At 42.2% G+C, this 16,080-nt stretch overlaps 1 protein-coding gene across 1 annotated transcript in view; it reads right to left on the reverse strand.

The window, feature by feature from the left end:
• LOC126413481 (ras-related C3 botulinum toxin substrate 1) overlaps positions 1-16,080 on the reverse strand; it is a 139,606-nt gene that overhangs the window by 82,319 nt on the left and 41,207 nt on the right. The window contains exon 5 of the mRNA XM_050083267.1: positions 7,020-7,180. Within this exon, the coding sequence (XP_049939224.1) occupies positions 7,020-7,180 (161 nt within the window). The remainder of the gene's footprint in view (positions 1-7,019; positions 7,181-16,080) is intronic.

The raw sequence follows: 16,080 nt of genomic DNA on the forward strand, positions 1-16,080 counted from the left end.
AGGAAAGCGGAAGGAAAGAGAATGGAGCAGTTGACGGAAGCGGACTCCCGGTGGTAGTAGGGAGGAAGGGCGGCCTGCATACCCTACATCAAAGGAGGCGTCAAAAAAAATGTCATGGGCTGGATTAGCTGGCATGGAAGACAGATGGCTAGCATAACGACTCAGAAGGACTGCTCGCCGATTGGACAACGGAGGTTCAGCAGTCTCAGCATAAAGGCTTTCCACAGGGCTGGTGTAAAATGCACCAGACACTAAATGTAATCCACGGTGGTGGATAGAGTTGAGATGCCGAAGAATAGACGGCCGAGCAGAGGAGTAGACTATGCTTCCACAGTCCAATTTCGAGCGCACTAAGGCGCGATAGAGGCGGAGAAGGACCACTCGGTCCGCTCCCCAGGAGGTACTATTCAGGAAACAGAGGGTGTTGAGGGATCGCAGACAGCGAGCCGAAAGATAGGAAACATGGGAGGACCAGCACAGTTTTCTGTCAAACATAAGACCCAAGAATTTAGCGACGTCTGAAAACGGAGGGTTGACAGGACCTAGATGTAAGGAGGGCAGAAGAAACTCCTTACGTCGCCAAAAATTAACACAAATGGTCTTACTGGGAGAAAAACGGACACCGGTTTTGATGCTCCAAGAGTGGAGGCGATCGAGACATCCTTGAAGACGTCGTTCAAGAAGGCTGGTCCGTTGAGAGCTGTAGTAGATCGCAAAATCGTCCACAAAGAGGGAGCCTGAGACATCAGGAAGGAGACAATCCATAATTGGATTTATGGCAATGGCAAACAGCACAACACTCAGCACGGAGCCCTGGGGTACCCCGTTTTCTTGGGAGAAAGTACGGGAGAGAGTAGTGTTCACCTGCACCCTAAATGTGCGCTCTGCCATAAATTCGCGAAGAAAAAGGGGCAGCCGACCTCGAAAGCCCCAAGAGAGAAGTGTGCGGAGGATGCCTGTCCTCCAACAGGTATCGTATGCCCTCTCCAGATCAAAAAATATTGCTACTGTTTGGCGTTTCCGGAGAAAGTTGTTCATGATATAAGTGGAGAAAGCAACAAGATGGTCAACTGCAGAACGATGCTGTCGGAATCCGCATTGGGCAGGTGTTAAAAGACTGCGGGATTCCAGCCACCAAGCTAAACGGTAATTCACCATACGCTCCAAAACCTTACAGACACTACTCGTGAGGGAAATGGGGCGATAGCTAGAGGGGAGATGTTTGTCGTTTCCAGGTTTCGGAACAGGAACGACGATAGCTTCCCGCCATCGTCTGGGAAAAGTACTGTCTGTCCAAATTCGATTATAAAGGCGAAGGAGGTAACACAGACGATGGGTTGATAAATGCAGCAACATTTCGACGTGGACACCATCCGGTCCTGGGGTGGAGGAGCGAGAAGAAGAGAGTGCATGTTGTAGTTCCCGCATGGAGAAAACAGTATTGTAGCTTTCGCGATTTTGGGAGGAGAAAGCAAGATGTCGCAATTCCGCTGCACGATTCTTCGGGAGAAACGCTGGCGGGTAATTTGAAGAGCTCGAAATCTCAGCAAAGTGCTGACCCAATGAGTTAGAAATTGCGACGGGGTCCACTAATGTATCATGTGCAACAGTGAGCCCAGAGACCAGGGAGAAACTAGGCGCGCCTGAGAACCGTCGAAGCCGATGCCAAACTTCCGAGGAGGGAGTGATGGTGTTAAATGAGCTAATAAAGAATTTCCAGCTTGCCTTCTTGCTATCGCGGATGACACGACGGCATCGCGCACGCAACTGTTTATAGCGGATACAGTTGGCCAAAGTAGGATGGTGCCGGAAAATGCGGAGAGCAGGTCGCCGCTCACGTATTGCGTCACGGCATGCCTCGTTCCACCAAGGAACTGGGGGGCGCCGGGGCAATTCAGAGGTGCGTGGTATTGAACGTTCCGCAGCTGTAAGAATAACGTCGGTAATGTGTTTGACCTCATCGTTGACGCTGGGAAAGTGATGGTCGTCGAATGTCACTAGAGACGAAAAAAGTGTCCAATCGGCTTGGGCAAACTTCCAGCGTCGCGGGCGCATATATGGCAGGTGAGGTTGCAGTCTAAGGACACATGGAAAGTGGTCACTCGAGTGTGTATCATCAAGGGCGAACCATTCAAAGCGCCGAGCTAGCGGAACAGTACTGACCGCAAGGTCCAAATGAGATAAAGTTGTCGTGGAGGCAGACAAAAATGTAGGGACCCCAGTGTTGAGGCAAACTAGATCCGCTTGGTGGAAGAAGTCTAGCAATAGTGAGCCACGTGGACAAGGATGTGGAGATCCCCAAAGCAGGTGGTGGGCATTGAAGTCCCTAACCAGCAAATAAGGGGGTGGAAGCTGACCAAGAAGATGAAGGAGATCAGCTCGTGCCATTTGTGTGGACGATGGAATGTATACAGTACAAAGAGAGAACGTGTATACAGAAAGGGAAAGACTGACGGCGACAGCTTGGAAGGAAGTGTTTAAGTGGATTGGGTGATAATGGAGAGTATCATGGAGAAGAATCATGAGTCCTCCATGGGCTGGAGTGCCTTCAACAGAGGGGAGATCATATCGGACGGACTGAAAATGAGGGAGAACAAAGCGGTCATGGGGACGCAGCTTTGTTTCCTGAAGACAGAAGATGACCGGCGAGTAGGATCGTATGAGGATCGTCAATTCATCCCGATTGGCTCGCATGCTGCGGATATTCCAGTGGATAATGGACATAGGGTGAACAGAAAATGGAGAAATGTGACCAAGGTTGCTGTCAACTCAACAACTGCTCAGAGCTTGCGACCGAAAGCATGGAATGGCATTTAGCCGAAGGCAGAAGATCCTGATCCATAGGTTGTTCAGCAGCAGCTCCTGCCACCAGCGATCGGCCGGTTGATCGGCCGCCAGCAGTGCGCCTCGGCGACACGGAAGACGGCCGAGGGCAATGTCCGCCAGGTGGTGCTGTAGATGGGACACGCCTTGGCGGAGAAGGAGATGAACTGGGTTTCTTTGTAGCCTTCTTGGAAGTATGATGTTTAGATGAAGGAGGAACTGATGGGTGTGAAGTTGGGGTACGTAAAAAATCTTCACGAATATGTTCTTTTTTCAAAGTCTTGGTGTCTGACTTTTGGGCTCGAGATTTAGCAGAACCCGATGAAGGGTGAGCCATAGAGTGGGCAGGCAAAAGTGGTGAGGTTGAACGGGCGATCTTTGCGCTGGCCGACCTGACGACTGTGGCACTAAAGGTGAGATCGCAAGTCTGCGTGGCCGCCTCCTTTGTTGGCCGAGGAGAAACAAGGACAGTGCTGTATTTTCCTGTCTGAGGCACGGTGGGCTGTCTACTGGCGAATAATTTTCGAGCAGCAAAGGTCGACACCTTTTCCTTCACTCTGATTTCCTGGATGAGCTTTTCATCCTTAAAAACGGGGCAATCTCAAGAGGAAGCAGTGTGGTCACCCATACAGTTGATGCAGTGAGGGGATGGAGGTGGACAAGCACCCTCATGGGCATCCTTGCCACACGTAACACATTTGGCCGGATTGGAACAGGACTGGCTGGTGTGATTGAACCGCTGACACCGATAGCAACGCGTAGGGTTTGGGACGTAAGGGTGAACGGAAATTATCTCATAGCCTGCTTTGATTTTCGATGGGAGTTGAACTTTGTCAAATGTCAAGAAGACAGTGCGGGTTGGAATGATGTTCGTGTCAACCCTTTTCATAGCTCTATGAACAGCCGTTACGCCCTGGTCAGACAGGTAGTGCTGAATTTCTTCGTCAGACAATCCATCGAGGGAGCGTGTATAAACGACTCCACGCGAGGGATTTAGAGTGCGGTGTGCTTCAACCCGGACAGGGAAGGTGTGGAGCAGTGAAGTACGCAGCAATTTTTGTGCCTGGAGGGCACTGACTGTTTCTAACAACAGGGTGCCATTCCGTAATCTGGAACAAGACTTTACAGGACCTGCAATTGCGTCGACACCTTTCTGAATAATGAAAGGGTTGACCGTGGAGAAGTCGTGACCTTCGTCAGACCGAGAAACAACAAGGAACTGTGGCAACGATGGAAGAACTGTCTGTGGCTGAGACTCAGTGAACTTACGCTTGTGAGCAGACATAGTGGAAGGTGAGGAAACCATTGCGGAAGAATCCCCCATGATTACCGGCGTCTCCGATGGCGCGCTCCTCCCTTGTGGGGGCCCTCTCTGAGGGCACTCCCGCCTTAGGTGATTGTTCACACCTCAGGTCACACCTCCCGACAAACGGACGGAGGGACCAATCGGCACTTTCGGAAGGTATCAGCTCGGGTAATCACCCCTCCCTGGGCCTGGCCGTTACCAGAGGGTACGTACGTGTCCTACCTGTCTACCCGGGGCAGGGAATTACACGTTACCCCATCATCGGCTACGCATGGAAATGCATGGGTCGGCCTTCAGACACGCACAGGGAGGAAAAAAGAGAAAGGGAAAGGAAAGAAGACGGGTCTCAAACGCCGCAGCGGAGAAAAGGGCAAAGAGAAGAGGTAAGGAAAAGAGAAGGACAGAGGAAGGACGAAGACTTGCAAGTGTAGAAAGCAAGGAATTTGTATGAGTTTCGACCGTCCGTCTCCGGACGTAGGCACAAACCATACTCCCAGAGGGGGAGAAAGGGAAGGAAAGAACCAGAGGTGAGGGGGGGGGGGGGTCGAAGATTGGGGGGGGGGGGGGGGGGGGGGGGGGGAGGATGCGGAAAGGGAAGGTATGCAGCCCGGAAAGGAAGGAGGGCCACATTAGCTCGGGGTCCCGTGCTCGCTACGCACGTATCCACAAAAGAGTTGTGGACCCCCTGGGGGGGGGGGGGGGGGGGGGGGGGGGGGGGGGGGGAATAGATTGATTGTGTATAGTATTGTAAACGCAATTAATCTGTTTATCTCTTAATTTACGGTGAAGCTCTATTTCTTTGTTTTCATTCCCTCTTGCATTCCACTTAGAAATTTTCATCTAGCTGTCATACATAATCCTTGACTTGCCTACGTTGTCTCCAAGAAATGATGACACTAGGAATGAACTAGATAATTTTAATATTAATTAAAAGATTGAACTAAATAAAACATTATGAAAACATCACCAACAAAGAATGAGTGCAGAGAGAATCCCACATAAGCCCAGCCAAGAAGGAGAGACACAGGAAGATACAGAATAAGATGGCACTGAAAAGTGAAGACTGAACATACAGAAGTGCCCACACCTTGAACTGCAGAAGAACAAGATGGTAGTAAATGCAAGATGGTAGTAAATGCAAATGCTTTAGATAAAACTGGCTTTATGTTACTGTAGTGCAGAGCACATGTATAAAATGTGTTTACCTTGTTTAAGTTACATCTGTTTTGTTTTGCATTCATCAAATAAATGAATTTTTGAGCCATTTTCTGAGGGTTTTGCTTCATGACAGTCAAGACACAGCCAAACAAATGCCCACAAATAACTAGTATTGTCACAAAAAAACAATTATATGTAAAATGCTATCCAGAAAATATTTGGTGACTGAGTGATAGTCGCCAGACTTCCAGGACTGGAGCTGCATTATCCTACTATGTTCGCTAGATATTTATGTGTAACTTTGGTGAAATATTCCAAACAATCCATGTGTAAATAGGTGGCAGTGAGTTGGAAAAAGGTGTTTTCAACTGCAAGAAGATTATTTTACAAGTAAATTCCAATGCTTCTGTCATTTACATAGCGGGAAACCTGTTCCTTTCTACCTTTGCCTCAACTACAACAAGACAATGTGAACATTCTTGATGCCTCACTAGCTGTGACTGGTTGAAGTTTCAATGGCTTTTTGAGTCCACGTTTTCTGTCACTGCATATCGTTTCCTACCAGTAGCCTTTCTTGACTGGAACTTGGTTCTTCGTAGCTTATGAAGTGAAGTGGTCTGTGGATGTTAACATTTTGCAATGTTGTGTTGTCTCTTCATTCCTCTCTTTTCGGGATTGTGCAAATGATAGCAATCTTCGAAAAATATTTTCTAACACTATAATTATGAAAAAGATGTTTTGTTTACTTACAATTTTGACAATATAAACACTGCAGATGCTTCAGAAATGTGAATGAGTTTTTTAGCTTTCAGTACACTGAAGACAGAAAAACACAAATAATTGTCACTGTTCTTGATGTATGCTGTTTAATTTGCAGTTTGTGTATACGAGTATTATTAATAATTACACTGTACTCCCTTAGCCTAGAAACAGAGATGCGAATAAGACTCTGTACGTATAACTGGCGTCTGAGATAGAATCTATAGACACTTCGCAGACGACTCAAGAAACAGATCTGTTGGTATCCTTCGTGTAGGTAGTACAACAATCTTGCCAACAATGCTGGATATGTTTGACAACTCTGTTACTTCCTGCATGGCACAGAATTATCATTCCACATGGAAATTGCAAGTAATCTCCTCTCTAACATAGTGATTTAAGTAGTATTAAATAAAAAAAAGTATGCAAGTTAAGAAGATTGTGGAGAACATCTTTTTGGCAGTTTATATACACTACAATGAAAAATTTCTCTTCCAAACACAGAAGGACTTCTGTTTGTTGTCCCTTTGTGCTGCACTGGTGCAAGGTCACACGGTTTTTAACGAATTTGGGATAGGTAGTTCACGGCGTGGCCAGATGCCCTTCCTGTTGGCACTCCACTACTCTCTACAACAATCTTTGTACCCCAACTGTCTACGTCCAGTGTTAATCATGTGAAAGTGAATGAAAGCTTTAGAAATGTTTGTGGTTTGTGTAACTGACTTGGGTAGTAGACCAGTGGGAAACCACCTGAAAACCACTTCTGGAATGGTCTACACGCCAACCTTTGTCATTAATCTGCTGGTTGGATTCAATTAACGGCTGGTGCACCTACCCGTCCCAGGAGTGGCGCTTTAACACGCACGGCTACCTGGTTGGGTCTCCAAAACACAGAACAGCCTCGAACAATTTTGTAAAGATGCTCCTTAACATCACAGAGTATACATGCAGTAAATAAGGACAAAATCAATACCTGTTTGAGTCCACGCTGTGTTAGAGCTGAGCATTCCATGTATTTTACTGCTCTGATCTTATTTGCTAATTTCTGTCCCTGTTCCCTCTTAATAGGTGACAGGCCTTGCTCTGCAAGAGCTGTCAGAGTTTCACGATCGTCACGGAGATCAATTTTGGTTCCTGCAATGATTAAAAACTTTTAACTACAACTCTACAAGTAATCTTAAAATAATCTTTAGAACACTCATGTACTTTCCCATCACTGAAACTTCACACAACACTGGTCAAATAATTACATCTTCCTGTTTGTACTTGGAATAAAAATTATTTGCAGCACACATTGCGGCTAGATGAGATGGTAGAGACTCAAACACACATTTATGGATATCCCATGTCCTGTGATGTTTGCTATGTTTCCCAAAGATGTTGAAGACAATGTGGAGAAGGATCTATTCAGTGAACATGACAATCAAGGTGGTACCACAGCTTTTAGTTTGGTTAAGAACCAGGTAATTCAGGGGCCAGAGGAGTATGTCAAGGTGTGGAACATGGTCTTCCAGTTTTTTGTAGTCATGGGGCAAGGTGTATTATTTTTCTAACAGATCCCTCACTTCAGGGAAGATGATGGTGTACAGCTCTTGAGACTAATTGGTAACCCAATCAGAAAAGAGGAGTAGTTCTTCCATAGAGACAGTAACATTTTCCAATCTTAACTCTTTCCAAACCATATTATGTTCTTTCATAAACAGTAACAGCATACCGTATTTACTCGAATCTAAGCCGCACTCGAATCTAAGCCGCACCTGAAAAATGAGGCTCGAAATCAAGGAAAACAAATTTTCCCGAATCTAAGCCGCACCTGAAACTTGAGACTCAAAATTCAAGGGGAGAGAAAAGTTTTAGGCTGCACCTCCAAAGTGAAACAAAGTTGGTCCATTGTAATATGAGACACAATTTAGGTCGAATGAATTACAATACAGCTACAGTAGTTTGGTTCGAGTCATAAGCTTAGCAGTTAAGCTTTACCAGGTAGCCATTGCTATGCGTCAGGCGCTCCTTCCGTATTTATACGGGTACCCTTCTCCTTTTTCACGTGCTTCGTCTGGTTTGAATTGATTGCTTATTTTTCTTTGATCTGATAAGTGCCGTTCTCTTTGTTATAAGTGTTTACGTCACTCTAGCCTGAAAATGCATTACTGTATTGGGTCATGCATTGTTTGTTGCCGCTCGCGGCATGGCTTGCTTTTGTGAGCGCTACCGCGGCTTACACACACACACACACACACACACACACACACACACACACACACACACACACACACACACACAAAAGAGAGAGAGAGAGAGGAATTGTCTCATTAGCGAAACAATGGCAAGAGACTGCTATTTGTTGTTACTTACACTGCTGCTTTCTTTGACAACGATCAACAAGAACCAAATAATAGACTGCGTATGATAGAAGATGTTCTGAACGAGAGTTTAGCGAAAATTTTTCTCCGTTTGAAAATCTTTGCAGACACCTCTTTAGTACATTACATTCTTCACAGAAATTAGTGTCATCTTAGATTTAAAAATCTAGTCAGTTGCTGTGCTTCATTTCTGATTGTATCACTATTAGGCATAAGAATAATACGAATATAAACATGACATGATATGTATATTCTTCCATGTTTGCTGTTGTTTTGCTCTAGTTTCGTAGTTTATTAGGCAGACAGGATTTAAATGAGATAGCAGCAAACACGAAAGAATACATGGCAAAATGTTTATATTCATATTATTTTTATGGTGAAGAGAATACTGCATGTGATTCACAATTCATAAAAGCTCCTATTAGCAACCATCTCTTCTCACAGGTAGGAAAAAATTCAGAACGTAGAGTTTGCCATACTGACAAACATCGCAAACAGTCTTGCCAGTCGGATTTTCGTAGTACATTGAAATGCTGCTACATTCGAAGATGAACAATATGGAATTTGTATTTACTTCGTTGGATAATGTATGAAAATGCAGTGTTCGAAACTCGGGGCGGAGAAAATAAAAGCTCGTCTTCCACCTTTTTTTTAATTTTGTTTACTGATGTAGAGATTTTGGTGCCTGCAAAGCATGCTTGTGTAGTGCTACATACATTTGACAGCAGAAGTTAATTGTAGCAGCACCTGCCAACAATTTTCAGAACTTCTGCTTACTTTGCATCGGAAAAAACTGTGGCTTGGATTTGAGTAAATACAGTAGTCTGTAAAGTTTTTACAATATGGAGCTTTTCCTTCCATTGAAGCCCTATTATTAGCTGGATGAAAATAGCTTCTCTCTTCATCAAACCATCATCTGCTGCAAAACACACTGAACTGTTGTGATAGACGGGTACTGCTATCTCCTGATTTATATAGACAGATTTCCAGTGTAGCACTTCTGATGATTTCTCTGCAGCATCAAAGTCAACAGAAACACCTAATATCAATGGCACATGGAGCTCTACAGTTTCCACAAATGTTTCTTAAATTAGTGCTCTTAGTCCAAGTACATGTTTTCATCACAAAATCACATTAACAGTACACCAACTTAAATGTTTCTGAAAAATGCTCTCCTTACATCAAAGGTAATGATTAATTCTTTTTTGCAACATAGATCAACTGCTTTCTTTACTAATGACAGTTGTGAGAAAAATGACATGTAAAGAACACACACTAGAATTAAAAGTGAACTTTCAAAGATAAGCACCAAAAATTAAAAAAGTTAGGATGCATTTTGCATGATAAAAAGAATATCATTTTTTTATAAATTCTGTATGCATATTATATTCTCTACCGCCTGGCCCTTTGTCCAGTGGTGAGCATCCAGAACCAGCAGTATCCCAGTTCTCTCTTCTTTCACTCTTAAAACTTCAATTTCCACTAACGGTGCAGACACCATCCTGCCACCCCCTCACCCCCAACATGCACACAGTGACACACTGTTACAGCCTTGCAATAATTTAAATAACTACATTTGAATATTTGCATGAACACAGCCTTACTTGCTGATATAATGATACATTTAAATTAAAATTCTACACAAAATGGAGATATCAGGTTAGCAAGTACCTTTTACAGAACAAACAAGTCATATAGAGGCTAAGATATACTTCTGGATAGTGATATAAATTATGAAACTGGTAATTGTTTTAATTATTTAAATAACATGTATGTGTCGAGAGCTGCTCTGTAGAAACATTGCACTCACCAGTAAATGTTACAGTAATCTTAACACACAGAACTATTCTTATCTATGTTTCAAAAGAAGCTAGGAGATCTTTGGAGAGGGAAAAACAAAAATAACCTAATAGCTGCTGATTTTCATATTGATGTCAGATTTGACAGTAGCCATACTTCAAGATTCTGACCTCGAAAAGAAACAGTTTCAAACTGAATTTCTTCAAACCTACCAGAGGCAACAGCCAACCAGCAACTTGTATGCCAATGTTTTAACAAATTACGTGTATGAAGATGTGTGTAAATTTTGTATAGATTCAGGTATTAAGATCATTGTGATTGTTCATTGAGTTTCTACAGACAGACGGAAACATTTCAAGTGTGAAAACCCACATGAGAAGAAGCTTAACAAAGAAAACTTGTTAATAGTTAATAATAAGTTAAAAGTGGGTAAAAAATGACATTTTGATCATTGTAACTCAAATGACAAAAACTCTGAACAATTCCTAAATAGTTTTCTTGGTTTCACTAACAAAACATTTCCACCTAGAATTTGCAACAACAAAGTCAGAAATAAATTAAAGTGGATCACCTAGGGCAGAAAAATTTCCAGTGTACGGAAAAGGCAGCTGCACAGTGAATTAAAATATAATAAAGATACTGATTTCATTGAATATGTTACACTCAATAATATTATATTGAAATGAGTTGCCAAGGCAGCAAAACAATTTGCAAATAAGTGGCTAACTATAAACCATCAAAATAAATAATTAAAACTGAGTTAGGTGTTAAAGGCTGTAACCAAGAAATTTCAAAAATTATGATGTAAATGTAACAGTTACTGGGAGGGAGGGGGGGGGGGAGGGGGGGGGGGGGGACGACTTGAGTCTCATCTCAAATAGTTACCTACTTCAGGAGCCCACTCGAAGTGTAAATGGTTGCAAAAATATACCTGACTTCTAAACAACAAATAATCCTGAGCAAGTAGGGAGCATCACTATGGATACAGGGATTAGTGACCAAAAGGTTGCTGTACTGAGACTGAATGCCATAACATCCAAACCCACAAAAAATAAAAGCACAATATATCTATTTAGAAAAGCAGATAAAAACTTGCTTGAGGCCTTCCCTAGAAACAAGTCTCCACATCTTCCAATCTCACTGCATAAGCATAGACCAGATGTGGTTTGTATTCAAAGAAATAGTATTGACAGCTATTGAGAGAGACACCAAACAAATTGAAAATATTTAGCCACAATATTTGTATGGTGCGAAAAGTGGATTTGACTAAATAAGGAAAAGTCACATGGTCCTCCACATGAATACTAAAATGACTCCATTACATTTTGGTTACATGATAAATCACAAAAATTTAAAGGTTTGAAGTTTCAACGAAATACTTACAGATTAAAATTATGAATAACTTACGTTGGAATGATCACTTAGATAACATCATGGGGAAGGCAAACCAAAGACTATGATTTATTGGCCAAATACTGAGGAAATGTGACAGATCTACTAAACTGCCTATACCACACTTGTATATCTTCTGCTGGAGTATTACTGTGCAGTGTGAGATCCACATCAGATAGAATTGACAGAAGACATCACATAAGTTCAAAGAAGGGCAGCTCATTTTGTACTACTGTGAAACGGGTGACAGTGCCATGGATATGATACATGAATTGGAGTGGTAATCATTAATACAAATGGGTTTTCTTTGTAGCGAGATCTTCTTATACAATTTCAGGCACTAACTTTCTCTTCAGAGTGTGAAAATATTTTGTTGGCACCCATCTACATAGAGAGGAATGAGCTGTTGTTGTTGTTGTGATCTTCAATCCTGAGACTGGTTTGATGCAGCTCTCCATGCTACTCTATCCTGTGCAAGCTTTTTCATCTCCCAGTACCCACTGCAACCTACATCCTTCTGAATCTGCTTAGTGTATTCATCTCTTGGTCTCCCTCTACGATTTTTACCCTCCACACTGCCCTCCAATACTAAATTGGTGATCCCTTGATGCCTCAGCGCATGTCCTACCAACCGATCCCTTCTTCTAGTTAAGTTGTGCCACAAACTTCTCTTCTCCCCCAATCCTATTCAATACCTCCTCATTAGTTATATGATCTACCCATCTAATCTTCAGTATTCTTCTATAGCACCACATTTCGAAAGCTTCTATTCTCTTCTCGTCCAAGCTAGTTATCGTCCATGTTTCACTTCCATACATGGCTACGCTCCATACAAATACTTTCAGGAACGACTTCCTGACACTTAAATCAATACTCGATGTTAACAAATTTCTCTTCTTCAGAAACGCTTTCCTTGCCATTGCCAGTCTACATTTCATATCCTCTCTACTTCGACCATCATCAGTTACTTTGCTCCCCAAATAGCAAAACTCCTTTACTACTTTAAGTGTCTCATTTCCTAATCTAATTCCCTCAGCGTCACCCGACTTAATTTGATTACATTCCATTATCCTCGTTTTGCTTTTGTTGATGTTCATCTTATATCCTCCTTTCAAGACACTGTCCATTCTGTTCAGCTGCTCTTCCAGATCCTTTGCTGTCTCTGACAGAATTACAATGTCATCGGCGAACCTTAAAGTTTTTATTTCTTCTCCATGGATTTTAATATCTACTCCGAATTTTTCTTTTGTTTCCTTCACTGCTTGCTCAATATACAGATTGAATAATATTGGGGATAGGCTACAACCCTGTCTCACTCCCTTCCCAACCACTGCTTCCCTTTCGTGCCCCTTGACTCTTATAACTGCCATCTGGTTTCTGTACAAATTGTAAATAGCCTTTCGCTCCCTGTACTTTACACCCGCCACCTTCAGAATTTGAAAGAGAGTATTCCAGTCAACATTGTCAAAAGCTTTCTCTAAGTCTACAAATGCTAGAAATGTAGGTTTGCCTTTCCTTAATCTATCTTCTGAGTTAAGTCGTAGGGTCAGTATTGCCTCATGTGTACCAATATTTCTATGAAATCCAAACTGATCTTTCCCGATGTCAGCTTCTACCAGTTTTTCCATTCATCTGTAAAGTATTCGCATTAGTATTTTGCAGCTGTGACTTATTAAGCTGTTAGGTCGGTCATTTTCACATCTGTCAACACCTGCTTTCTTTGGGATTGGAATTATTATATTCTTCTTGAAGTCTGAGGGTATTTCGCCTGTCTCATACATCTTGTTCACCAGATGGTAGAGTTTTGTCAGGACTGGCTCTCCCAAGGCCGTCAGTAGTTTTAATGGAATGTTGTCTACTCCGGGGGCCCTATTTCGACTTAGGTCTTTCAGTGCTCTGTCGAACTCTTCACGCAGTATCATATCTCCCATTTCAACTTCATCTACATCCTCTTCCATTTCCATAATATTGTCCTCAAGTACATCGCCCTTGTATAGACCCTCTACATACTCATTCCACCTTTCTGCTTTCCCTCCTTTGCTTAGAACTGGATTCCCATCTGTGCTCTTGATACAAGTGGTTCTCTTTCCTCCAAAGGTCTCTCTAAGTTTCCTGTAGGCAGTATCTATCTTACCCCTAGTGAGATAAGCATCTACATCCTTACATTTGTCCTCTAGCCATCCCTGCTTAGCCATTTTGCACTTCCTGTCAATCTCATTTTTGAAACGTTTGTATTCCTTCTTGCCTGCTTCATTTACTGCATTTTTATATTTTCTCCTTTCATCAATTAAATTCAGTATTTCTTCTGTTACCCAAGGATTTCTACTAGCCCTCGTCTTTTTACCTACTTGATCCTCTGCTGCCTTCACTATTTCATTCCTCAAAGCTACCCATTCTTCTTCTACTGTATTTCTTTCCCCCATTCCTGTCAATTGTTCCCTTATGCTCTCCCTCAAACTCTGTACAACCTCGGGTTCTTTCAGTTTATCCAGGTCCCATCTCCTTAAATTCCCACCTTTTTGCAGTTTCTTCAGTTTTAATCTACAGTTCATAACCAATAGATTGTGATCAGAGTCCACATCTGCCCCTGAAATGTCTTACAATTTAAAACCTGGTTCCTAAATCTCTATCTTACCAGTATGTAATCTATCTGAAACCTGTCAGTATCTCCAGGCTTCTTCCATGTATACAACCTTCTTTTATGATTCTTGAACCAAGTGTTAGCTATGATTAAGTTGTGCTCTGTGCAAAATTCTATCAGGCGGCTTCCTCTTTCATTTCTTAGCCCCAATCCATATTCACCTACTACGTTTCCTTCTCTCTCTTTTCCTACTACTGAATTGCAGTCACCCATGACTATCAAATTTTTGTCTCCCTTCACTATCTGAATAATTTCTTTTATTTCATCATACATTTCTTCAATTACTTCATCATCTGCAGAGCTAGTTGGCATATAAACTTGTACTACTGTAGTAGGCATGGGCTTCGTGTCTATCTTGGCCACAATAATGCATTCACTATGCTGTTTGTAGTAGCTTACCCGCACTCCTATTTTTTTATTCATTATTAAACCGACTCCTGCATTACCCCTACTTGATTTTGTATTTATAACCCTGTATTCACCTGACCAGACGTCAGGAATGAGCATCATAACAAAATATGAGAAATCTAAGTTCACACAAAGAGTTACTGTTCATTTTTCCTGTGCACTGTTCAAAAGTGCAACAGTAGAGAATTAGCTTGAACGTTGTTTGATGAACCCTCTGCCAGGCACTTGGATGTAGATTAGCACAGCAAAGTAAACCTGTTTGGCCTTCAAGAAAACTCTGGGTAGCTTACAAAATTTTTAAAAGTTTCTATGAAGCAGGTAGAAAATGCAATCCTAGCATTAAAACACTACAACTCTGCAGGTTGGGATGAAATACCCACTAAAGTTATTGAAGTAGTACACAACAAAATGACAAACTCATTAGCTAAAATAATAAAACAATGCTTTGAAGAGGACTGCTTCCCAGAGGCACTGGAATATGCCCAAGTCAAACCACTTTTCAAAAAGAGATTAAGAGAGGTCAGGAAAAATTATCATCTTATCTCAATACTCCCTGTCACATCTAAAAATCTGAAAAAGTTGGTGCTGCCCAAATCCAAACCTTCATGCACAATATTCTGCATTTTATTCAGGGGAGAAACAACAAAGAAGCAGTCAATAGTTTCACTGAGAAAATAAGCACATCATTAGTCAAGAGCAATAAGGTGGTAGGAATTTTCTATGACCTCAAAAAGGTGTTTGGTTCTGTAATCTTTGCTTATTTACTTGAAAAGTATGGCATTATGGGTAGTGCCCTAAAATGGCTTACACCCAACTCATCAAACAAAAAACAAAGAGTTCACATATTTCTTAAATGGGGCAAATTATTATTCCGACTGGAGAAAAATTATCTCAGGGTATTCCACAAGGCTCCATACTAGGACCAGTCCTGTTTTTCTTCCATGTTAATGACTTATCATTAAATATCAACTCCCTAGACACTCCTGTGTTACTTGAAAGTCAGTACTTGGAAATATACATTAAGTATGGTACTGGTTTTCAGGGTAGCTCAACAAACAAAACAAAGATGATGAGACTTACCAAATAAAAGCGCTGGCAGGTCGATAGACACACAAACAAACACAAACATACACACAAAATTCAAGCTTTCGCAACAAACAGTTGCTTCATCAGGAAAGAGGGAAGGAGAGGGAAAGACGAAAGGATGTGGGTTTTAAGGGAGAGGGTAAGGAGTCATTCCAATCCCGGGAGCGGAAAGACTTACCCTAAGGGGAAAAAAGGACAGGTATACATTCGCGCGCACACACGCACACACACACACACACACACACACACACACACACACACACACACATCCATCCGCACATACACAGACTGTCTGACAGGGACATCATGTACACTAAGCACACATTCAAAAATCAACTAACGAT

The sequence above is a fragment of the Schistocerca serialis genome, chromosome 1, assembly GCF_023864345.2.
Source record: "Schistocerca serialis cubense isolate TAMUIC-IGC-003099 chromosome 1, iqSchSeri2.2, whole genome shotgun sequence".
NCBI lineage: Eukaryota > Metazoa > Arthropoda > Insecta > Orthoptera > Acrididae > Schistocerca > Schistocerca serialis.